Source organism: Heliangelus exortis, chromosome 5, assembly GCF_036169615.1.
Source record: "Heliangelus exortis chromosome 5, bHelExo1.hap1, whole genome shotgun sequence".
Lineage (NCBI taxonomy): Eukaryota > Metazoa > Chordata > Aves > Apodiformes > Trochilidae > Heliangelus > Heliangelus exortis.
The window spans coordinates 6,671,679-6,697,413 of record NC_092426.1 but is presented as its reverse complement, the minus strand read 5'-3'; the positions used below and the strand labels follow the sequence as shown (position 1 = coordinate 6,697,413).

At 36.1% G+C, this 25,735-nt stretch overlaps 1 protein-coding gene across 10 annotated transcripts in view; it reads left to right on the top strand.

Moving 5' to 3' along the window:
- PPP2R5E (protein phosphatase 2 regulatory subunit B'epsilon) overlaps window positions 1-25,609 on the top strand; it is a 76,614-nt gene extending 51,005 nt beyond the window's left edge. For 9 of the 10 annotated variants that reach the window (XM_071745322.1, XM_071745319.1, XM_071745321.1 and 6 more), the window contains 11 exons: window positions 5,103-5,204; window positions 7,215-7,307; window positions 11,592-11,722; window positions 11,813-11,872; window positions 12,497-12,605; window positions 13,552-13,605; window positions 13,690-13,740; window positions 14,523-14,642; window positions 15,741-15,868; window positions 18,308-18,409; window positions 21,005-25,609. In XM_071745322.1, the coding sequence (XP_071601423.1) occupies window positions 5,103-5,204; window positions 7,215-7,307; window positions 11,592-11,722; window positions 11,813-11,872; window positions 12,497-12,605; window positions 13,552-13,605; window positions 13,690-13,740; window positions 14,523-14,642; window positions 15,741-15,868; window positions 18,308-18,409; window positions 21,005-21,104 (1,050 nt within the window). In that variant the 3' untranslated portion in view covers window positions 21,105-25,609. The remainder of the gene's footprint in view (window positions 1-5,102; window positions 5,205-7,214; window positions 7,308-11,591; window positions 11,723-11,812; window positions 11,873-12,496; window positions 12,606-13,551; window positions 13,606-13,689; window positions 13,741-14,522; window positions 14,643-15,740; window positions 15,869-18,307; window positions 18,410-21,004) is intronic. The other variant, XM_071745325.1, reaches the window with a different exon arrangement.
- The last annotated feature ends 126 nt before the right edge of the window (window positions 25,610-25,735 follow it).

Sequence of the window (25,735 nt, the reverse complement as noted above, 5' to 3'; positions counted from 1 at the left end):
TGAGGTGGCTGATGGTAAGCCAGCAAGTTTAGGAGATCTGATCTAGAGCCAAATTCTTGCAGGTTATTGACTGAATTTTATAAAACTTGAAGATGAGAAGGACTGCTTCAGCCCTCCACCCCCCTACTCTGCAATCTGGGTTGTTGACTGTGTTCTCAGTCCAGCATAGTTAATTTTAATGTAGCCAAGTCAAAAGTAATGCAGCCAGGAGAGAAAAAAAGAAGATATATAATATTAATTCCTGAAAGACTGCATTTGTGCAAGCAGTGATGCAATAAAAGGACCTGAGCATTGTGTCTTGGCTGTCTTAATATGAGTTTCTGATACAGTGAACTGTGCAAAGTGAATGTTGATAAATTTGAATGTCAAGATGCAACAAAAACGAAAAAGAGATGTCCTGGCTTTTTAAAAATACCTCAGGACACTTGTGCAGAGGTGGGAGCTCAAAGGAAGGAAGCAAAAATAAACAGTGTTAATAACAACGAAAGCAACAACTGCCAGGATTCAGAAACTCTTATCTTTCCATTTAGCAGCACAGAGGTTGAGAAGTGTCATGTCCATAGAAAAATACCCATATGTAAATAGATGCAGACTGCATATGCAGTATATACAGGTACAGAAGAGATCTTGTGGTTTAATGAGAACCAACAGGCAGTTGGGCACAGTCAGCTGTGAAATCAGAAGCAGTGCTGTCGTTAATTTAGTAGGAAAACTTCAGGAGAATCAAGCTGGTGGAATCATCTGTAATCTTTTAAGATAAATTTAGGTATTTCTTTTGGCAAGATGCACTTTACTCAAGCTTCTGGGAACAATTCAGTGAGTTATGTAGAGAGATTATAGCTGAGTGACTGTGGTAGGTATTCAGGCTCCAAAATATGTCAGTCCATAAACAATATTAAAAAAAATCTACATATGCAGATACATTTCAGAAGGACACATCCAGTAGCTGTTCCAGGGGGCTTTATTGTCTCCCAGTGAGCATGGTTTCAGGATACAGGTTAATTGTAGTTTATTGTTACAGTAACTTGTTGATCTGCACAGTAGTTTAAGCATGGTGTGTGCATTGATACTCATTTCCATTTTCATATATAGATGATATTTACTTGGATGATTCCACATACCAGTAATAGAGGATCAAATTGCCTTGTGAGCTAGTTGGGTCTTCATTTATCCTGGTTTTGTTTAGCTAATGTATTGAGCTTCCCAGCATGTACATTTGTTTTCATTTCAGCCTCTGTTCAGGAAAACTATTTCTGATAAAAATCTTTGTTTCAAACAGCACAGAGTAGGAGTGCTGAGCTGAAACTGAATTTTTGAATTGTTTCTATTACAGTGTCAATTTTTATAGCATTTCAGTGAGAGACAGAGAGAGGACTTCTCAAAGCATTTTTATTCTGACTTCATATTTAAGCTTCTTAGTGCTCTATTCTAAAGTTATTTCAAATACAAATGTGGTGATAAAATCAAAGCTTTCTTAAAGCTTGTTTTGTAGTTATGGATTGTCAGGTACCAGTCATCAGATCTGTTCAGAACTTGCAGCTTATTCTTTGTGGCAGTATCAGAACAACCTTCCCCTTCTGTCTTTTTTTTTTTTTTTTTAATCTATTTTTAATGACAGTGACCAGTTACTACCTGTAAAAGTTTTTCTTTGTCTTGCTTCTAGTTGAAGTTGTGCCTGACTGATAAACTGAGATGGACCTTAAAGGTGTCTGGTCATCCCCAATTTAAAAACCATTCTGGTGTTTCCAACTTGATCTTGGAGATATCATATTCAATGTTTATTTTACTTATTTGTTAAATTGATTTTTGGCACTTGGGGAATTTAAATTCTGCATAGTGGGGGGGAGCAGTGATGTACCTTTCTACACCCAGTTTTAAGTGTGCTTCTCTGAATGGGACAGTCGTGGAGGACAGTATGCAGATGTCTTTGAGTGCATACCAGGGGAGATTTGTCATGATACAACTTTACAGAATATTTGAGTTCTGGTATACTTGAAAAAAAAACCATCTGGGCTTGGAGGTGTTTTCCTTCTCAGTCAGTATTGATCAGTAGTCACTTGTGGTGGCTGGGGGAGAGGAATCAGGGACTGTATATGCAGGGATGTCCTTTGGCTTGATGATCCAACAGAGGTCAGAAGAGAAATGATTCAGCTATCTAGCCAAAGGAATTTTGGCATGCTGCTTGGGCCCAGGGATAAGTACTAAATAGCTACCTTATGCCTATCTGAGAATAATGGTTCTTTCCAGCTTTGTTGTAGCATATTCCTGTCTTTGTGTGGTGCCTGTTAAAGTCTCTGATGTACAGCTGGGCAGTTCATGCATGGAAGAACTTGTTGCCTTCAGTTCTCCCTTAGAGGCTTATAAACATTAGCCACCCAGAGGCTACTGATTTAAATAAACATGCTATAAATTGACACTGCATGTAAATGAGCTATCATGCTGCGTTGTGGTGATTAATGTAACTGTAATGGCACACATTATCTTTTAAAATTATGATAACCTGGGGAAATCACTTAGACATAACCTGTTCTGTCTGATCTCCTCAGGAGGATATCTGCATTTTGGCTCCGTTTAACTTATCTTTACTCCTAATGCAAAAAAGAAAATAAAAGAGAGTGAACTGTTTTCTAGGACTGTAGTCTAACTTGCATTTCATTTACTCCTGTGTGTTAATTTTCCTAGGCAGAAAACTGCTTTTGACATTCCCTGAGACCAGCCTTTTGTTAATAGGCACTCTCCAGAAATCATACTGGGTTTGTTACAAGCTCAGGATTGAGGTGTCAGTGCTGACACGAACTAATTTTTGCTGTAGTCTTCATACTTATATCATGCTTTCTATGATTCTGTGCACTAACTGCTTGAAGGTTGGTTTGACTTAATTAAAGTCTTAAAGGAATTCATCTTAGTTCTTAAAGGGTGTGTTTTCCTGGCTGATTTTACTTGTTCAATACTTCAAGCTTTGTTCAGTTTTAAGACACAACAGATAATTATTAATGTTTTCTCTGATCTATTGGTACAAGCTTCACTAATTTATGTTAGGTTCAATTTGCAAAAAAATCTACTTCTTGTTTCGAATGAAATTTAAAGCAGAAAAAGAAAAGTAAAAAAAACCCCACACAACCAAAAAACCCCAAAGCAATGCTGCAGTATACCTCTGGTTTTGCCAGTTCCCTGTTTTGGTCCAAAGCCTGAGATTCTTGAATGCAAAGCATTAGATCAAAACACTTCAATAATGCAGAATCCCAGATGTTTGGATCCAAAGCACCAATGGGTATGTTTCCCTCTTTTTAGTTGGGAATGAATCATTTGGTCTAAAACTCCTATTGGCCTGTAATCTAACACAGAAGCAACTCTGGTTAATTCTGATCACTTCCTTCTCTCCCTGCTTTTTCATGTCAGTAGCAGAAAGAGGAGCTCAGGAATCCTTGGGGGAAGACAAACTGTAACGTGTGTGTTCCTGGAATAGTTATCTGACTTCTTTTGAGAGGACAAAAAGTCTTGTCATGGAGAGGCTTGAGAGAGAAGTTGAGAGACAAGGCAAGAGAGTGGAGAAGGGGGATAGAATATCTGCTAATAAATGCTGGTAGTCACTGGGCAGGTGTAGATACAGGGCAAGAAGAGTTCAGTGTCTGTCAGCACAGGCTGTAATAAGGGCTGTGTCTGTTAGGATTGAAAGCCATGTGGTTTGAAAACATCAGATTTACATGCAAAGTGAAGGCTTCTGTGAAAGGATGTTTAACAGTAGTGAAATACACCCTCTTGTGGCAAGAAGAAGCATAAAACCGTGTGACCTCTTAATTTTTTTTCCTTTCTTTTCTTTCTCTCTATTTTTTTTCTTTTTTTTCTTTTTTTCCTTCCCCTACACTCACCGTTTTTCCTTCTGTATTAATCTTCTGCCCTTCCCTTGTATTTAGTGAATATTCCTCACTGCTATACACCACATGTGCTCTGCTACAGTTTTCTGTTGTTCCCCCATTCTGTTTGTTCAGTACCAGAATCTGTTCTAAAACTTCACTCTGTCTATCTCAGTCTGGTTTTGTCAGTATTTGGATTGTATTTAAACTCTTGACTTTAAAGTGCCCTTTTTTATTAAGTTGACAACATTTTTAAAAGTTTGTGTTACAGACTAACTTTAAAAAAAATACAAGAGCAGAAAGCTGGAAAAATAAATAAGGATACTGAAGAACATACTAGTTTTGTTTCTTAAACAGCTTAATTTGGCTGAACTACTATGAAGAGGTCACATATAGACGGATTAGGAGATAACAGGCTGCATTTCCCAGCTGTTTCATTAACCTGCTTAGAGATGGGTCAAAGGCAGTAGGAGAGTGCAAAGAATGCACAACATCACCTTCACAGTGCAGAAAAGGCCCTGCAGCATGTTTGCAGTTTATCAGATTTGCTGCATAATAAGCTGTACCCACCATTCAGCACTGTAATTAACCTAGGAAAGCACTCCCCTTCAGTCTGTGCTGATAGCATGAACCTCACAAAGCCAAGCAGTCTCAGCAAAATACCTCTAAATAAGATTAAGCAAAGCAAACCAACCATGAAATAAGATGCAGGCTAAGTGTTGAGCAAATACTATTTGTTGCTTGCATTTAGTACCACGTTCTATACTTGGTGTGAAGTGTCTGGCCACATAACATGTGAATAGCATTGACAGCTGGTAACAAGTGCTGACAGATGAGACCATAACCAGATACCATTAATGTTTCCCCTGTGCAAAATGATGAAGTGTTGTATGGAAACACTGGTAAATGCATGTTGGGGGCATTTCTCACAACTCCTAAACCAGTCATGGCTCTCAGCCCGTTGATGCCCAGCAGGATTGGGAATTACATGGTGGTGGGCTCATCTTCATGCTGGGCTGTCAGTGAAAAGAAGAAGGAAAAAAGACCTGGAGAAGGAAAACAAAAAGACATGGAGAAGGGAAAACCAAGTCTCATGGTGACAGGTTCCTTACACCTGTGCTGTTGCTTAAGATTTTTGTCACAGCAGGCAAAATAATGTTTACATGATGTAGGTACAGACATACAAGAATCCTGAAATCTAGTACCCATTTGAGAAATAAATCTCATAATTCTCTTTTTACTTTTCAGGTATCTTGCAATATCTTCAGAACTCTCCCACCTAGTGACAGCAATGAATTTGATCCAGAAGAAGATGAGCCTACCCTGGAGGCATCGTGGCCACATTTACAGGTTTTTGATAATTTATCTCAGAAAGAATGCTTATCATTGCTTAATATATCTCATCTTTTTTGGGTTTTTTTAACTTGTGAATCAGAAATAGTGTGTGTAACACTAATATTTTTCATGGCTGTAGTATAGTACTTGCAAAGGTGGGAGAGTACTTTTTGAAATCTGAAATTCTAAAAGCTTTCTTTCATCCATTGTGTTGATAGTGTTCCTCATATTCCTGTTTTCCTTGACTGATTTAAAAATTATTTTTCTTTCTGAACTGCTCTGATGCACAAGAATTTTTCAGCAACTTCAGCAAGAACATTTTCAGGGATGATCTTGCAGTCTTGATTTACTAAGGGAGGGCAGTTAATTTCCTTACCAAAGTGCATAGGTGATGGCAGCTGATAAGGAAATTGAATGAGAGACTGCATCCCTATCTGAGTCTTCCCTCTTCTCCCTGAGCTGGGGTTTGCTTTCAGGTGTTTGTTGCAGGATGCCTGCTCACTGCTGTGTAGAATCCTTTCTCTCTGTACCTCAAGTGTCTACACAAGGTATTTTAAACAAAGAACACAGAAAGTTTTGTTGATGCAAATGCAATGTATACCTTTATAGAAGACAGAAATGCAGATCCTGCCTTTGTTAGTCAGCACAGTGACTTAAACCAATAGTAAATTTAGAACAAGTTTACCTAATTAACACTTTGTGGGGTCTGGGATTTTCTGTGAGCAAAGGAGCATTTGATCTCAGCTTGAAATCAGGATTTTACTTGACAGATGCATGCACAATCCTTGCCTATGAGCAGTTTTTTTCACTCTCTTGTGCTCTGAAATTTAGAATCTGTTGAGATGTGGGTTTCATCCCTCATTTAAATTTCACAAAAATAAGACACTGAAAAGCTTTAAGGCAGCTCTGAACAGCTCTGCCTATCTGGAAACATCACAGGCTTACCTGTCTGTTCTCTTATGCTCATTGACACTAGTGCTGGAGTTTTAAAAGTCATTATTTACATGGAAATGATGGAATTTCTTAGTGGGTGGTTTAGTTGATGGAGTTGATAGAATTGATTTCCTGATGGTTTAATACAAATTATGTAAACTGTTTTTTCTGTGTCAAATTTCTGAACATCGTTCTCCTTTTTTTACTTCCTATGACTGTTTTAGAAGTCAGAGAACACTGACAAAGCAGCAGCAACAGTATTGCAGTATATTGGTCTTTTCTTGGCAAACTAAAAAATAATTTCAAAATTTTATTTTTTAGCTTCTTTTCTCCTTTCTGTACACAGTACTTGCTGAAGTGTGAAGGAAAAAAGTTGTCAGTGCTTCTCTTGAAAAGGTTCAGCAGAGCATTGCTAGCTGGTTGCTCATGTGATCCGTGGCAGATCAGGGTTTGTGTCTTAGGAGGCCATAGTAGTCCCTGTTGCACTTAATTTCCTTTTTGCCTGATTTTTATATTCTTCTCCACTGAATGAAAAGTCTGTTGGTGTCCCACTGAATAGTTTAGGCAGAGATGGAATTGCATGAAAGTAAGCAGCTTTTTTCCAGCCCTAAGGCTAATCTTAGCAGTAAATTAGGAACTTCTGAATAAATTCTGGTTTGTGCTTCAAGCTGTAGCAGAACACTAATTTAATTTAAATATTTCCAACTGCTTCACCAGTGCTTTCAGAATTGTAATATCTGTAGTTGATGTGACTCCAGCAGTTCAGAGGGCAATTTAAATGTGCTTTCCAATTACCCTAGGAAGCTTTAGAAGATGATAACAAGGATTACAAGATGGCAGTGCCTGTTATTGGTGATGAAATGTCTTTCACTGGAGTTAAATAAGCAAAGCTAACTTAAAATTACTCATGTAATGAATTCTGAGATTCAGGACATTCTAAGATAGAAATTTGATAAAGAAGAAAAATATTTTTCATCTTTTTAAGCTTTTACTCTGAAAATATACTTTCTAGCAGAACACTTAGGGAAATACAAAGAGTAATCAAGTCATAAACTAAACCACGGTTATTTTGGTTTTTTTTTTCTTTTCCAGCTTGTATATGAGTTTTTCATACGATTTTTGGAAAGCCAAGAATTTCAGCCCAGCATTGCCAAAAAGTACATAGATCAGAAATTTGTATTGCAGGTAAGCACATCTGTCTTCTTTCTCTGCTTTAAAAAAATATTTTCTTTCATATTCTAAACAAAATCTTTTTTAAAATGTAACTTTACTTGCAACAGAAAAAAGGTAAACAAACACATACCATGAAAGTTTCCAGTCTGTAGTGGAATTGTGTGTGTGTGTTCCTATGTCAGTCTCTGTTGCTATAGAAATATACAATAGTTGGTTTAGCTCCAGTTATGGTACCTAAATCAAAATATTTGACTTCAGGGTTATGAGAGGGAGCTGAAAAGTGAAAGATTTTCATTTAGATTACCAAGTCTAAAAATTCTGCTATCTAGGGTGGCTACTTTAATGCCAAATTTATCGTGGCCTGATATTGTTAAACTATGTCTGTTGGAAGTGGAGAATATTTCTCCCCTCTACCTCTCCTGAGGAGCTGACAACCAGGGCATAAGATCATTAACAAACCTATGCCCAGCACAGTACTGAACACAATGATGCTGTAGTGGCTGTGGAAGTAAATCAAAAGGCCATTTAATGTTCAATCTCTGTTAAAGCATGGAAGAAGTAGTAACACCCATAATAAATATCATTGGCAAAGAATAGGCAGCTTTATTTCTGTGGTTTGCTTGCCATCATTATGGCTAAATGGAAGAGATGGCCTCAGTCATTCAGCTGGCAGACAGATTTTTACACAGATTTCATCTTCCTCCTCCTTGTGTACCAGGTAGGCTTCTTGTGTGCATTGTTACTTCACTTGAAACTACAGCACTTGTTCTTCCCTACTGAGGAATCTTCATCCAGGTCTTGACAGCATAACAGGGATGGCTGAAGAGGGGTTGTGGTGTGGGATAAGCTGGAAAACTCCACAGACAGGACTTTTGACTTTGGGAACAGGCCTGCCTTGAGTTTTGGTTTTATTGTGAATTTTTGTAAAACTGCAAAGTCAGATATAACTTGGTGTTTAATGCTGTCTCTAGCTTGCTTCTGAAATCAGGGAAATTTAGAAAGGTTCCTGCTTAGTTTGAAAAGGGAGTTTGTTTGTGAGCTGGAACTTGAGTAAAAGCCAAACTAGAGAGACAGGAGATAGCATTTTCTCTCACCCCTTTGTCTTGGAGCTTTTATTTTTCCCTGTTGTCCTCAAACAGTAGAAGTAGTGCTTCTCCTGTCTTTGCATATTATTCATATGATGAATACCTGAAAAATGTAGCAGAGAGAGCAATTTCTATCCTTAAATTCAAAGATTCAAAGAAGGGATTTGGAACTTAGCAGTTTCCTTTCTTTTCTTCACTCTACAAAAGCAATGGGCTATACTTATGCTTTTATTTTATCCATCTTCTAAATAGAGAAGAGGTTTTTATCTGGATCAAGCCTTTATGATGGGGTTTCCTTTTTTGTTCTTCTAAATACTGATTTGAACAAGGATGCACCAATCTGATACAGTCAAGTACCTGGTGGAGATATAAGAGTACGGACGGAGGGGGTTATCTTGGCATTTTTTCCAGGCTGTTTTTAGTTTCTTTAGATAGAGCAGGATTGCATTAGAAGGAATGTTTGTGTTCTACTTCTGAATCTAGAGAAGATAATTCCTTGATGCTGCTGTTCCCTCCTGCTGAACTTAGTCATGGTTGGTGGCATTCCACTCATTTATGCCCTTTCAAGGCATTCAGACCTGTTACATTTTGGCACAGGACAATGGGTCTAAAAGAAGGATTGTTGTTTTTCTTTAAACCTTTTTTAGTCTTTAATAAAATTACTAAATGACAGGATGATTATGTACTGAAAGAGGGAAATACAAGATTTTGAAAACTGTGTATCTAAAAATGTATGATACAGCAATTGACAGTTCCAAAGAACTGAAAATTCAGAAGCTCTTGCCACATGGTTATGTGATGTGCTTTTAATTGAAAATTCACTTCTTTTCTAGAAAAACTTCTGTTGAACCTTACATATATACATGCAAGCAGGTGCATTGCCATATCTATAAGTCTTTGTGTTTAGCCTGTAGGAATTAGGGTGTCCTTCCACTTCTTATTGTATTTGTTGAGCATTTGGAGTAACTCCTAAGGATCTGTGACTACAGATCACTTACATTGAAAACCAATTTAAGATTTGAGAACATTAAATATGTTTGGTGTTTCATGACACTGATGCACAAGTGTGACTCTTTTAAGTCAGCTTTCTCTCTGAACTAATTCATTTTTATAAAATTTGAGGAACTTCAATGAAGAGTTTCTTGGCAACAGTAATACCTATATAAAAAAAAGATGGGCATCTGTCAAACTTTTTATTGTTTACTTTTTAGTTTCTCTTGATTTTTGAATATAGATGTGTTTCTGGCTTTCAGCTGTCTGTTTCGATAAACTGCTGTACTTAACAGTGTAACTGTTCATTTTTAAAGCCTGATTATATACAGCCTGAAATGGTTGGCAGTGGTTGCTAAGAGATACTGTTCAAATATATCCACAAGTGTCTGCGTTACATTGGTTACTATTTTGGAAATTATTTCTCTTTTATATGTATGTTTAGTGTCAGAGCATTCATGAAAATTATGCAAGTCTTATCCATAAAAACAAGACTTTATTGTTGAAACCTGGTAACAAATTGGACATACCAAAATAATTGTCTTTTTTTTTTTTTTTTTTTTTTAATGAGAGTCTTGGTTCAGCAGTGTTTTCACTGAGGACCTGTGTAACAGAACTGGAAATATAAATATTTTGCAGTCCAATAAATTAAAACCATAAGTGTTTCCAGCTGTTTGCTGTCTTTGGGTGATTTTTTGCTATTTGGGATAGGATGAGGTGACTATTTATTTAACTGTAGAACTAATTGAACAAAGTGATGTGTTTATAACCTCTGGAGGACAGCTGACAAGCCTCATTGTTTCCTCATGAAATTCCCATGGTGGATTCTTACTGCAAGGAAAAGATAATGGGATCTCATTACAAGCTACAGAAATACCCATCAGTCCTAAATATGGGCATTAGAAAGCAAAATACCAGATAGTTTAACAACTTTCATACATCTTTGTTTGTTTGTTTGATTTGTCACCTCCTCAAAGTTGTGTAGCAGTTAACAGAGATAAGTAGCATAAATAGACACAAATAGCTACTTATAATAGGTATTTATTATTTGCTTGTTAATCTAAGATAATTCTATTTTCTACCATTCCTGTAATAATTTTCTGACAGCATTTTTAAGCATTTCTGAGACTTTTTTGGCAAACTGTCTTTGTTTCTCTTGCAAGGCAGAGGTTCTGGTTGACAGTTTCTTTCCATCCAGGAGAGATAGATACTGGTTGCTAATGCTAACTACCTTGGGTTGTTCTTTTGGTTTTGCTTGGGTAGTTTTTAAATAAAGTTGACCTTCTAACTTACTCAAAATGTCTGCCAGAACAGTCAAAAAGATGAAGAAGGGGTATGGGGAATTTCATAGTTTTGGAATAGAAGATTCAAGGGGAATAGAACAAGGATCTGCAGGTGATGCTCCTGCTGCTCTTCCCATGCCCTAAATCTCAGGCACAGCTTCATGTGTCAGTGTGTTGGGTTTCATTTTGTATAAGAGAGGGCACTTGGTGTGGTACTCAAATGAGTACCACATAATATGATGAAGAAGTGACTGAGTACCACATAATAATTTTGCTGTTCCAAAATCTTAATTAAGAATTATGTAGTAAGGGTGGATTTTCTGTTCCTCTTTTTGCTTTTTAAATTGGATATTGAATTCAGCATTTTGTTCAACCTAGAGGATTAATGTCCCCCTGGTCAGTGACTGGTGGTGATACTGTGACAAAGAACAGATCCATTGCTGGCACAGACTTCACTAGGAAGGCTTAAGAGCTCATAATCTAAATTACAAGCAATTAGAAAAATGTGACCTTTACTCACTGTTGTGGGTACAAAACATTAGAGCAAGTGATCTTTTACTTCTGCAGAGCAAAGGGATGGTGGGTGAGAAGAGGCAAACTGTCTCATTTTGTAGATATTACAGCATCTAAGAATTTATTTGGTTTAGGGGAGAAGGAAGGCACCATTTTGGAGCCAGTTAATGAGAAGTTTATTAATCGTGTGGACATCTTCAAAGTTTTGTTATGTCAGACATTGAAAATAATGAATTGAGTGTCCTGTTGTACTGGGGTGACAACAGATTTTTTAATGCTGTATTTCTACACCTTGGCTATCACAGATGTCATATTCTTACATGCCTGTGCTTTCATGAATTTACCTTTTATATAGAAGTCTGTATGTCATACATGGCAAATATCTGCTGTTTCAATTCTCTCTTTTTTTTTTTCTTTAAACACAGCTGTTGGAGCTTTTTGACAGTGAAGACCCTCGAGAACGAGACTACCTAAAAACAGTCTTGCACAGAATTTATGGCAAGTTTCTGGGTCTTAGAGCATTTATCCGAAAACAGATTAATAATATTTTTCTACGGTAAGTTGTGGGAGAAAGTACTTTTCGCTTATGAACATTTCAGGGACCTGATGCATTACTTACATTTAACTTTCCTTTTTTTTTTTTTAGATTTGTTTATGAAACTGAACACTTCAATGGCGTAGCTGAATTGTTGGAAATATTAGGAAGGTGAATGAGTCTTTTGTTTTCTGTCTCAAACTTCCCTTCTGGACATGTCAGAATATTGTCAGATTCAGAAAAAGTATTACTATAAGCCCTGATTCTGAAAACAAATGTGTGCACATGCTCATTTTTAAGCCCATGTGAAATCTCTGTCACATCTTTGCCAAAAGTATAAAACCAGATGCAAGTTGCAGCCAAAAGTGTTGGGTTGTTTTTGTGTGTGTGTGTGTGTTATATTTTGTGCACTTCATCCTTACTTGACACAGTTTTATTTTTGGAGCACACTAGAAGTGTGAATATTTTCAGTAAATCTTGAGTAATTACTCAAGAACACCTTGTTTATATGAATTTACAGACCACATAGACAAGGTCTTATCTGTTTGGCAACAGGTTTGTGCAGCTGTTTATATGATTATTCCTATGTCAGAGCTGAATTGCTACCTAGATACGTCCTGCACTCCTCATATGAATCAGGACAAAAGTCAGCACCTGTTTACAAACAACATGAGGTTGCTATTTGTAAACAGGTGCTGAATGATAAATTATTTTCATCTAGAAAGTGTTTGTTCAGACCTCAGGAATGTTTTCTGTGATCGTGACACTAACAAATATTTCTCTTCTAATTTCTAGTATTATCAATGGCTTTGCTTTACCTCTTAAGGCAGAGCATAAACAGTTTCTGGTGAAGGTGCTGATTCCTTTACATACTGTCAGGAGTTTATCACTCTTCCATGCACAGGTAGAAATTATAAAACTATTTTCTGCTCATTTAGATTGCTTTTTTTAAGTTTGCTTTGGAAATTTAATTGTGTTGCACGTAAAAGTTGGGAGAAAAAAATTTTAAATGTGGAAAAAATTCAATAGGATTTTTAAAAAAATTCCTTTAATGTTTTTTGATAAAATATGATGATATGATATTTCTTAATTCTGATTAGATAATTGAAAGTGTAACATACATCTGTAATACTGTGAGGTTTTTGTTTAGGTTTTTCTCTGCTATTTCTCATGCTCTCACAGTTGTCTTTCCTATTCCCTCTCCCCAGAGAATGGTTTGGGTTTCCTTAGTTTTGTGCTTTCATTTCTCTTCTTCACCCTGGCAACTTTCTGAATACTAATAACCACACTTTTGCATAATCTTTAACATTATTCCTCATGGATTTCTTAATACTGCATTTATACTCTCTTATTTTATACATTCAGCTTTCATAACGTAATTTTTTCTCTTTTAAGTGTTACCTGTCACCTTTCTGTCTGATTTTTAGACAGTGCAGTCTTTCTTATGCTGATAAAGCTGTGCTTACCAAGTACTTTGTTCCAAGTTTTAGCTGTGTTGGTTCATCTTGCAAGAGTTTTCATGATGCAGGTGTAGAAATTGTGTAAAAAGATTCAGTTTCAGGGAGTAACATTTGCTTCAAAACATTGGTAACATGGCTGTATTTAGAATACTGAGTTGCTCTGATTTTTATTGTATACTTTTTAAAATGTGCTTTGTTGTTGCTTATAGACTGAAAACTTTTGAGTGGATTTCCACACTACAAACTAAGCATCTCACTTTAAAATTTGATGCAGTTAGAGAAAGCTGTGTAGCATCTTGCCTTTAGTCTCTTTTAAACAAAAGTGTTTCTTTGTGGTTTCCTAACAGAAATGTTCTAACTTAGTTTTCATTAATCTTTACCTCTTCACAGCTGGCGTATTGCATAGTACAGTTTCTGGAGAAAGACCCCTCACTCACAGAACCAGTAAGTATTTCTTTCATACTTTTTGTTTTCCATGATCCTTGTTCAGAAAAAAGTACATCTAACATTTTATTCCTTCTAATTTAGGTCATTAGAGGTTTAATGAAATTCTGGCCCAAAACCTGCAGTCAGAAAGAGGTAAGTGATATGTTAGCATTAATAAAAAACATACCAGTTATATATTCCAATAATAGGCAGGAAATCACTGGATATTTCCAGGTAGGTAGCACATGCTTTGGAGGATCTTGGTATTGATTGTTGTAGGTGATTTTTCTTGAATTCTGGTGTTTTTTTGATAGTGTTGACTATGAAGAGAAAAGTTTGATAACCATGGTTTCTTTTCATGATTATAAGGACTGTTTTTCCTGCAGGGAATTTCTTTCTGGTTTAGAAAAGAGAAAATAATTAAAGTTGAGGATAGATTGGAAAACTGTGTTAGATTTGGAATTGTTTACATGTGAGGTTAATATTTTTCCAGGGACAATGAAAGATAATTTCAGTGTCTGGCCTTTACCTACTAAACAAGTAAAAGATGCAGTTAAACCTTTGCATTTTTATTTCAAATTCTCCATGCAAATTCTCTAATTAAATTTTGTGACACATCAAAACCATTATTTTGAATATTGCTTCCAGAAATTAAGAGATTTTCCTTAGTTGAAGTTTAAGACTTGAGGCTAGGTTTTCATCATAAAGTGGTGCAGTTATGTGTTTTATTGTAAAAGACTACTTTAAATACAGCATTTGCACATACTTGTTCTCCTTAAGAGACAGAATCCAAAAACTATTTGGAGAGAGGATCTTGCTGAGCTAGTGAGGCTTCCTTTTCTTCCTGAAGTGATAGAATTTGAGGGTTGCCAAGCATTTTACTGATCAAGATGATTCAGAGGTTTTATATTCAACACTTCCTTCCTTGTCTTTAGGTCATGTTCCTAGGAGAGCTGGAGGAAATCTTGGATGTAATTGAACCATCACAATTTGTCAAAATCCAGGAACCTTTGTTTAAACAAATTGCCAAGTGTGTCTCAAGCCCTCATTTTCAGGTCAGTGGTAGAGATTGTTGCTTGTATAGGAATGTATAATCTGAATTTCAAACATAAAACTCCTCAAAACTAAATGTTATTTTATGTTATATGGTTTTAAATCCTTGTCTTTTGGATTTCCATGGAAAAGGCTATGTTGCAGTGGAAGTTTAGTCCTGAGCTCCAGGTGTGACTTGTTAGGTTTATCTGGGGTTACACTGAACTTGCCATTCCTGTGCACATAAGTCACTAAACTGTATCCCAGCAGACTTTTGAGCCCTTGTGACTGTAGGTGATGAGTGCTAACCTTATGGCTTTCAGACTGACAGACCATGCAGGATGTATTTGCAGCATTCTTGTGTTCCTCTTAAGTTTCTTCTGTAAGGGGATGTCTGGTTAGAGGTGACAGAGCCCCCAGCATGTGTTACTCAAATTGCATAATGTAAGGAAGGGGATAATAAATGTAATTTAAGTTGAATCATATGTGAAGAGGAGATAGGATTTATAGCTTGTAGTGTCTCTACACTAAGCTAGGTGACCTATCCTGGCACAAAAGCAGATGTCACTGGTTTTGGCTGTTCCTTGGGCTACATTTGTTTCTAGCACAATTTGTATCAGTATTTTCCCTCCTACCCACCCCATCTTGTCCCCAGGGTGATTATTACCATTGGTACTTTCCCCACAATTAAGTATCTCCCTCCTTATTCAGCCCTGCAACTGGGCCTTTCTCTGTCTTCTTTCTCTGGTATCCTAGCACTGCTCTTCTCCTTCCAATTGCAGTCACAGGACTGAGGGAAAGGGGTGTTGGGAAGTCCATCTTCTCTTCCTTCCCCTCCACAGCTGCAGCATTAAAGCAGTGTCTGTACCTGGTCTTCAGTGAGTAGCAACTCTCCCCTCTCAGGGGAAAGAGAGAGTGGAAGCTGTGGGATCTGAATTAGAGGATAAAAACTTAATTTCATTAATGCATGTTATGCTGCTGATTAAAGTAGAGTGTGAATTCCAAACGTATTGATTCCTTTTAATTCCTGTTCTTGAAATTTCTCTGTGATTTGTTTTTCCTTCAGAAAATTAGAAAATTACGAGTTTCTGAATTTGTTACTTTATTCCTTTGATTCAAAGGTGGCTGAAAGAGCTCTCTATTATTGGAATAATGAATACATCATGAGTTTGATAGAGGAGAACTCAAATGTTATACTTCCCATCATGTTTTCCAGCCTTTATAGGATTTCTAAAGAACACTGGAATCCGTAAGTTTTTGAGTTTTTGCCATTACCCTTTTTTCTTACTGTTTGACATACCACTGATAAACTTAGTGAATGTCTGCTGAAGAGTGTCTGAACAGGAGAGATCTGAATTCAAAGCTGGCATGAGCAGTTGCAACTCTATTAATGCCAATATAAATTAGTCTATACTTGAGCTTGTCTCCAAATGTGTTTAATTATCTGCTATGTGCACAAAAATCAGAACCTTCTGGGATAAAAATAAACCTTCTCACAAGATGGAAGAAAGGTTAACTTGGTGTTGCATTGTTATTGAAGAAAAAGTGTTGCTCATCAAGTGTTTTTCCTACACAGCTTTTTATAAGCTGGTTAATGTCTTTAAGCCTGATTGTAAATGTAAAAGAATATTGCTTGGCATTGATAAAGCTTTGTGGGCGTATCCTGGATTATACTGATAACTCTGGTAGACTTCTGATACTTGCATTTCTCTGAACATCTATAAAGCATATACAAATCAGTATACTCGTGGTTTGTTTTTTATAAATTTTTTTAAATAGGGCTGTTCTCTATTCACAGTAATATTACTTCATATTCTAAACTTTAGTGCAAAGTTTTTGAAGTCAAGGTGGTTGCCATTTAATAAACCAAATACTTTTAATGATCTGTGCTACACTCAGGTCCCAGTTGCTTTAAGACCTTATTGTAAAGTATTTAAAAATATTAAAACCTTAGATCTTTTTGGTCCTGTGTGTAGGTACACCTCAATTTTATATTCTTTCATGACAAATCTAATGCTGCTTGAAAGCTTTTGCAGCTAACACTTGTCACAAAGACACCTTCCATGGCATAACAATGCATTACCAGTCTGTAAGATACCCCTGCTCCTGCCCAACCCTTTATGCTGTGCACTGGGATACATCTGGTAATGAGAGTATTCCTGTATCCCAGTTCTCAGAGTTTCCATATCCCCAGGAATGTTGTACCTTTGACACATAAGCCAGTTTAAGATACATGTAAAACAAAGCAGGCATTGAAAGAGTATTTATATTAATGAGAATATTTTTAAATGCAGGTGACAAAGTGAATGTTTATGGAAAGAGATGAATGACAGAGGGTTAAGGGGGAATGTAGAAAATGACAGAGTTTTTCTTCTATATAGGGTTGTTCTGAAGGTTCCTGGTGCCTCTAATGTTGAGTTAGATTTTTAAGATTTTTTTTTCTTTTTCCCTTCTCCATTTTCAATTGCTTTATTGTTTTTTGAAGTTACAAGTGATAGGACAAGAGGTAATGACCTCAAGTTCCTACAGGGGAGGTTTAGATTGGATGTTAGGAAGAATTTCCTCAGTGAAAGGGTTAACAAACATTGGAACAGGCTGTCTGGGCCAGTGGTGGAGTCACCATCCTTGAAGGTATTTAAGACTCTTACAGACATAATATTTAAGAATACACTTAGTTAAGGCCTTGTCAGTGTTAGGCTAAGGTTGGATTTGGTGATCTTGAGGGTCTGTTCCAACCAAGGTGATTCTGTGTTTCTTTACCTTCAACTCTGCCAGAAAGTTTTAACCTCTATATAATCAGACCATTTGTAGACCCACCTTACTTTGGAAATTCTTGTGTATTTTAAATTAGTCAGGTGGTATGAAAGAGTGAACTCACTCTACCTTTTTTTGTACCTTTGGAGGACAGAATGCCTTTGAAGCCTCTTTGAAATTACTTATTTCTTCCTGTATGAACAGATCAATACCTGTCATGTTTTAGGCAATTATGCAACTAGAATTCAAATAAGCTGTGGTGTATTGGCTCTTGGGTAAAGTCAGGAACTGCAATAAGCAAAGTGGGCAGAGATTATATATACTTTAATATATACATACATTAATATACATAATATATATTATGTATATATTAAAATATACAGTATATTTTAAAAATAGATACATACAGAGTTTTACACAGATACTACAGCTCTCTTCTGCAGGATTTGTGGTGTTTTGGAAGTTTTTTGCTATACCACAGTGAAGATGAATGTGGAGTATATGAGTATGAGGAAATAACTCCTGAAAAATAGCCTTGTATTTTTGTGTAGATGCACTGACTATTCAGCTTCACAGAAAAATCACAGGGAAATATGAGTCATTCACATTGATGATTTGAATCTCCAGAGCTGCAGTCTGAATTGCTTCATAGCATGAGGGAAGAGACTGTAGTTATATATAATAGCTTTCTGTCGTTACCTTTTAACCCCCAGAGTTTTGGTTTGCTCCATTTAAATAGTCAGTAGAGAAATGAAAGCTGCTTTTCAACTTTAAATATGTTAATCAAAAGTAGTTTCACTGAAATAGAAGAATTTATGTTATCCTGCTTGCAAGAGCAGAACTGGTCACAGAAGTGCTCTAAGAGAAGACACTGATTTCATGTTTCATTTCACCTGAAACTAACAGACTCCTTTCTTTTTTTAATGTTTCACAGGGCTATTGTGGCTTTAGTCTACAATGTGTTGAAGGCATTCATGGAAATGAACAGCACCATGTTTGATGAGCTGACAGCCACTTACAAGTCAGATCGTCAGCGGTAACTTTTTAAAGCTTTTTTTGTCAGTTGTGCATAAGGCCTGCTCTTTAGTTACCCCTACACTCAGATGCAATTCCCTAATCTCACCCATAATAAATGCATTTTTCCCTCTGCATGGTCTTTAGCCTTCTCTTTGCAAGATGTAAGAAAATATTAAGTAGGGGTTGTTCTTACACCTTACAAAATAGAGTACCCATTGTACTTCTTGGGAATCCACATTCCTCGTGGAATTCCTTTTGACTTTGCATTTCAGAGGACTTAAATGCATCAAGACCTTCAATAATAAAAGGAAAACAAGGGTTTAAAGATAACACTTTGCTTAAAGACTTCAAAAAAGTGTTACTGAGGTTTGAATAGAGACATGAGGGGATATGGAAAGATTTGATTTCCAATCTACTGGTTGAAGGCTAAATGTGGTCTTTAAGCAGAGACACATCTCTCAACCCTTCCATTTCTTACTCAGAGGTCTTGCTGTATCTGGGTCTTTTAGCATGCAGGATCTATTAGATACACCACTACCATCATTAGTTCCACCCCAGCAAAATGCTTTTTGTCTTTTCTGTTTTCCTTAATTTTCATTTTCCAATTATAGTGTAGAACCTTTTCTCAAAAGTTTCAGATTATTCAAAGTGTCAGGTGAGAAAATGAGGAAACTTAGGAACTCTGAACAGTTTGCATATTGATTTAAGTCCTACCTTTTCTGTGACTCAGGGTTCCCCCAAGCAAAGCAAAGGGTATTGTGTGCTGTCAGGGCTTGTTAGGTTTGTTCCATATTTATTATATTGTGTGACTGGAGTCACACTGTCTTTGTTCTTCATTGTTGTAAAATTCAGAGTTATATGCACAAAAAATCTACACTTAACAGGCTAGTTCATTAGTAGTGTATTTTACTTTTAGACACTTAGGATATATATTTGAACTAAGATGGCAGATGAATTATAGGTAGGTATTGATAAATTGCTGGTGCAGGTCAGCCAGCACAGCATGGGTTTCTAGCAGAAAAGGAAAAAGTATCTTAGAACTGGTCATCTAATCCAGCCATTTATCCAGAGATCTCATTTTAAATCAATTTGCAATTGGACCTTACCCCTCAAGATGGGGAACTCTGCTCTTAACAAGACCACACACCCTAGTACTGTGTTCCATGTCTGGATAATGGATGAGACATGGAATAATGAAATTCTTTCTGCAGTTCATGGATAATGAAATTCTTTCTGCACAAAGAATTTTTCTTGGTCTTACTGACGTTGTGTGTCCTATCAAGGCTGGTGCTGTTTCACCATTTTTATTCACTACTTACCGTTTTAAAACATTTAAATATTTGAAGCTATTAACTGGAATATTTACCTTAATTACAGAAAATCTTTAACAGCTTAATAAAACTGCATTTCAGAAGGGTAGCTTTGATACCACTTAGAGCTTTAGGACAAATATGTTCAGTATTAATGACTATGATAGGTCAAATAGGTAAGTTGGATGAGGTGATCATCCTCTACCAGTAAGCAGGCATATATTCCATTATGATTAGAATATAAATATTAGTACATAGCCTGAAGATGTCAGGCTTTTTCACTCATTCTTCTGTCTAACTTTAAACTGTGACAGTGGGCTCCTATTATTTTTTTCTTTACTGTTCCTTCAGGGTTTTATCTGAAAGTTGTTTGTGTAATTTTATGTTTAAAATACTCTTGAGAAACAAGAATTTCAAACAAATGAGCTAGATGTTGGCATTTTGACTTGAAACAAGATGTGTAGGAATGTTTCCAATTCCCTTGAATATTTTTCAAGAATTCTTTAATGTGACTGGCAGAGAATCTGTATTGCTGTAGTTGTTAGATTTCCATTTCATCTAAACCTACAAGGTGATGTAATAGAAATTGAAAGCATTTTGTACCTTGCAAGCATCAAGGAGGCTTATTCAAAGTAAGCTATGGCAGAGACAGAAAATTTAGAAAGCAAATAATGCAGAGAAAGCAAATGTTAGGTTAGCTGCTTATCAAATTAGCCATTGAAGTCTGTTTTTAAAGCATATGCTACATAGATCTTGTAGGAATTTGGTAAGGGAAAAAAAAGGTAAAACACTGAACAAAAGACATCTTGTGACTGGACTTTCCTCTGTCTGGTACCTAAGCTATGTGAAAGCCACCAGTCAATGTAGGTAATAACAGTGATTCTAAAATAATAAGGGAATGCTTGTTCTAGAAAGTAACTGTTTTTAATAAGATGAAAAAATACCTTGCTTAAATACACAAACTTGTATATAATTAAATCCAGGCTACTCCTAAAATGTTAATTTTTATAATAACTTTATATTTCCTCCATAATAGGAGTCCATTGCATTTTTTCTTTATTACAAATTAGTTTCTATGAACACTGTCACTTCATTCAGCTTATGTTTTATGTTTTCCTACTGCTTTCTTTAGTGATATTTAAAAAAACCCAAAAGAAATGTATTTATAAAATTTCATCTGTTAGGAAAAATATAATTGTGTCCAACAAAATTAGTGCTGCTAATCAATGACAACTACATATTTTTAAACATGAGTATTCTACAGCCTTCTCTCTTGCTAACTCCTGTTTTATTTCATCTGTCAGTGAGAAGAAGAAAGAGAAGGAGCGTGAAGAACTGTGGAAAAAACTGGAGGATTTGGAATTAAAGAGAGGTCTTAGACGTGATGGAATAATTCCAACTTAACAAAAAAATAAAACAGCATTATTAACCTGTGGAGTCACACATTTATGTAGTAGAAGATGGAGCAACAGTTTTCTGTATTGTGCAACTTTACAGTAGATTTCACATTTGTTTCATTATTACAACAGCACTGTATATACCTGTCTCTAAGTAAAGGAAAAAAATAAGGACTTTAATCCAAAGTTTGGACAGCAGATGGACTTCTCAGAACTTTGCAAACATAATCATTGTTTTAACCCTTCTTTAAAACAGTCTTCAAAGATCTGGTGATGAAAATTGCGATGTCAAATTCCATTGTCAGGACCTGTTCCTTATTTATCGTTAGCAGAGAGTATAATACAACTTCCAAATGTGAACAATCTTAAAATTTAGCTTGTCTTTCTGCTAAACTGTTAAGTGTATTTATAGTAAAAGAGAAAAAAGACTGTCATTTCCTTATGAGTTTGTGTAACATCCTCCTTCTCTGGATAACTTTACTGTAATTTGACTTCTTTTTCCTTTTGCACATCTTCATAAGTTGAATGTCCATTCAGATCAGGGCCATGAAAAACATAGGTCCTGAATAAAAGTTTTGTTTACTGGTGTGAGCATTTTTTTTTAGTACCAGGCTGTCTCTGGTGCTTCCTTAATTTGAACATTAGGAGTAAAAAAAAAAAAAAAAAAAAAAAAAAAAATTAAAAATAAAAAAAAAAGTAGGTGATAAACATAGTAGGAAAGAGAGCTTTGGATTCATGCACCTATTTATTGCAAATCCAAACTAGTGTCCACAATCCTTTAAAAATGGGCAGTGGTAACACCCTGGACTTCAGTACCTAACCAGTATTAGTGATATGGCATTGGACACACATACCAGAGTTATTTTAGAAATACTAATTGCTAAATTATTACAGTATGTTTTATTGGACCATTTTGAAAGAATAAAGACAAACACTAAACAGTGCAAGCATGAAATTGATCTCCAGTGGTCATGGATCTAATTGGAAATAGAGTTGAGATAGCAGTTTGGACTGTTTGGAGTTGTTGCCTTACTTTTTAATATGTATTTATAAAGTGTTCCAGCAAAAGAGGATGTAGCCTCTAAGAAACATACTATAGTGTTTTTGTGGTTCTAGTACTATTACTCATCACAGTACCAGCCCTATGGTCTTAGCTGGAAAGGATTCTCAATAATATACTTCTGCATTCTCATCTGGATGCTCATTCCTAACTACTGTATTTGTTACCAAAAGTGGTTCTACAAATGCTACTGAAAAAAATTCTGGAAATCCTAATGTTCTGAGTATTAATAATAAAGTTTAAAATGCTTTTATATCAAAGGTGCATTGTGACCAAATTGTTTAAAACAAAAGAAAGAAAAACAAAACAAAACAGAGGGCTGTATTATAAGTATACATTATTGGCTATCTGCTTTGTATTTGAAAGTGGAATCTTACATCTTTGGTAGGTAAAATGCTGATAAGACTTATGTACAGTATATATTTAGCTAATGCAGTTGCATTATTATATACCGAAAGGTATGTGTTTCAGGATTTTTCTCCAGGATGCTTTTGAACTGTTACAGACATATGACAACAGTGAATTGATAATCCTAAACCATCAATCCAGCAGTATTTACAGTATAAAACTGAATTGGTGTTCATGAGTCTTTGTGATAGTTGCAAACATGAATTTATGACCTGTTGCCATTGATAGAAATACAGTATAAATACAAGCTTGTATATTTTTCTTCCTACCATTTAAATATACAGTAGTATTTGAAGTTTTCTTGTTTTCAGGCACGGAAAAGAAGTAAAAAAAAAAAGAATTCCCTCCTAGACTACTGACTGTTTCAGGATTATCAGGTCACAGTTTGTACTTCTGGGTCTGCGCACACAAATGTTGTAAACTCAATGATTTTGTAAAAACTTGACACTGTTAATTCTGGAAAAAAAAAAAAAAAAAAGAAAAAGTGGAACTAGTCATATGCAACACCAAGCACAACATGGTTTAATGGGATAAATAAGAGCTTCTTTTAAGAACACTGACTGGGACGCAATGTAAATTAGGCAGTTACTGTCATAGTTGAAACATTTTATTTTAAAGTGCTGAAGCGAAGGTGCAAGCTGAAATACTGAAGATTAAATAAATTTATAACAAATCATGTCCCTTAGCCCATTGATTTTGACAGTCTTTTATTTCTGTTACCAGAAATTTGCTAGTGTGATTTCTGTGTGAAATGGTCATGATTTACAAGAGGGTGGACTTAAACTCATGCTCAAAGACTATGTTCCATTGTGAAAAAAAATGATAGAATGGAGGAAAAAAGAGTAATATATTCCACCTGGTGGAGTAAACCACAACAATGTGAAATTAGAAAAAGCACCTTGTCCTGTACTTAGAGTTTAGGTGAGTGTTGTTTGTTCATACCTAATTTTGCTTTTGACATGACATTCTGGTATTGATCATATAAAGCTGATGAGAACCTGATGGGTTGCAATATTTTGTTACCTCTGATGTTACCTCTGATGTGGGGATAGTGGGGAGTATCTAAGGTTTATAGATGATTTATCACTTCCAAGAAGGAATGTTTCTTAAAAGTGAACGAGATGACGTGATACAAGTCACTTGACTCTAAAAGGCTGACACGACATAGGTTGCACTGTGTGATGTAGATGAAGAAGCACTTGCCACAATGATACAACCATACCCCCGGGATCCACTGTTTGCTGCAATCCAAAAGTGATGTCCTGCCCCTCTGCAGAGCTCCCACTGCTGTCAGGTGGAGTTTTAGGCAAAGAAGAAGGCAGTGTATGAGCCCAAGTGTGATCAGTGCGTCTGTTTAATTATGCCTTCATTTGCTTCTTGAGTTCCAGAAACTTTGTTTGTGTAAATGTTCTTATTATTAACTGCTTGTACAGCAGTTGATGGGTGATTGCTCGTGTCCTGTACCATATTGGTTTCAGGAGAAAGGATGAATGCTCTCTGGTAAAAAGGCAGAGTTGCATTTTCAGTACTAGGGCGCTGCATCAGGTCTTGGGGATACAACAGCTGTAACAGTATAGAGCTCCTCTCATGTACTTTGAATTGAGCACACATTGCTTTCTTCAGCTTGCAAGTATCCCTTACTGTTTTCCTTTCATTGCTTTTGAGGGCTTTTGGTCTCTCTTCCAAAGCTTGGAATGCTTTAAATACAAGTATTCTAATGCCATTGGAGCGTTTACTAGCAGGGTTTCCATAAATTTAATCTTGGTTTTGTTAGCATAAATAGAAGGATTTAATTTATTTTTTTATCTCCTCCTATATATGGAAAAATTGAGGGTGTTAGAGCCAAGAATTGCTTAAGAAAGAAATGCAGCAGCTGTACTTATATTCTACGTGCCTAAGTATGGCCTTAGGCTCTCTCACTCCGTGGAAAGGAAAATATATTAGGAGCTTTAAAGACCTCTTTATTGTTTTGTGAGGAGGAGGACAGATTAGATTCTTCTCCCCCCAGATAAGCCGAAATAATTTGCTTTTAGTTATGTCTTAGAAAACAAAGATGGCCTTTTCTTTCAATTGTGTACCAATACCATCCCTAGGCAGTTGCTCTAAAAAAAGACAAAGATGACAATGCACGAGATCGAAGAATGTTTTTATTTACATGTGGCTTTTTAGTTTTGGCTCACCTGCTTCCTGTGAGTGCAGGGTGCTTCCTGCAGCTCTGGAGTGAGCCATGAATTAGTTTTTCTAGTTTGTATGTGCAGCAGATTTTGTATAGCCCAGTTTTTCCTTTTGAAGTCTATGAGACATCTTGAAACAGAATGGAACTAATTTTGATTGAAAACTTTTATCCAAGTGTTGCTTCCCATCCACAGAAGCACACGCTTTTTATCATGACCTCTCTGAATACAAGTTTTTGTTATTTGGATCACTTATTGTAAATATGTTGTATTCATAACCTCATGGAACGATGAGGAGTTTTCAAATATAAATAGTACTGATACATTTCTTGTTGTTGTCCTATTTTTGATTGTAGAATAGCGAATGACCTGTCATGCTTTTTGTTTCGAGGTTAGCATTAGATTCATAGATCTTAATATTTTAGCATTTCATTGTTTAAGCAGGAGAGGGCAGCAAAAGTTCATTTTTCCCCATAGGAATGCTCTGGTCCATTACTGTTTTTAAACTTAGATGCATTTAACTATCTGTGGGTAAGGGGGGAAAAATGAAACGTTTTTTATATATATTAAAAGGTGCATATGAAAATATATCGACTGGTCCAACCAGACTGTGAAAATGTCTTCTACTCTACTTCAAAGTAATAAAAAAAAAGAAAAATATCTTCCACCTCTGGATAAAGTACAAGCAGGTCTTAAGCTCTTGGATTCAAATGTCATTCTTTGGGAATAGTTTACTTTCTTAAAAATGGTATCAAAGAAACTCGAACTCAATGGTGCTCCCAGCTATAAATGTGTAATCTTCCTCTTTTGCACATGCTCCAAGAGGCTCTGTACTGTGGGTGCATCTAAATAAAGAAGCAATGAAGTGTTTTCCAGGTGCTTGGCTTTTTTTTCCACCTCCTCCCTTTTAAACTTCATGTACCTTTTCAGCAGCAAAGTTCCAGCCATGAGCTGTCCATTTGCATGTGTTAAATGTGAGGATATTTGTATGAGAAA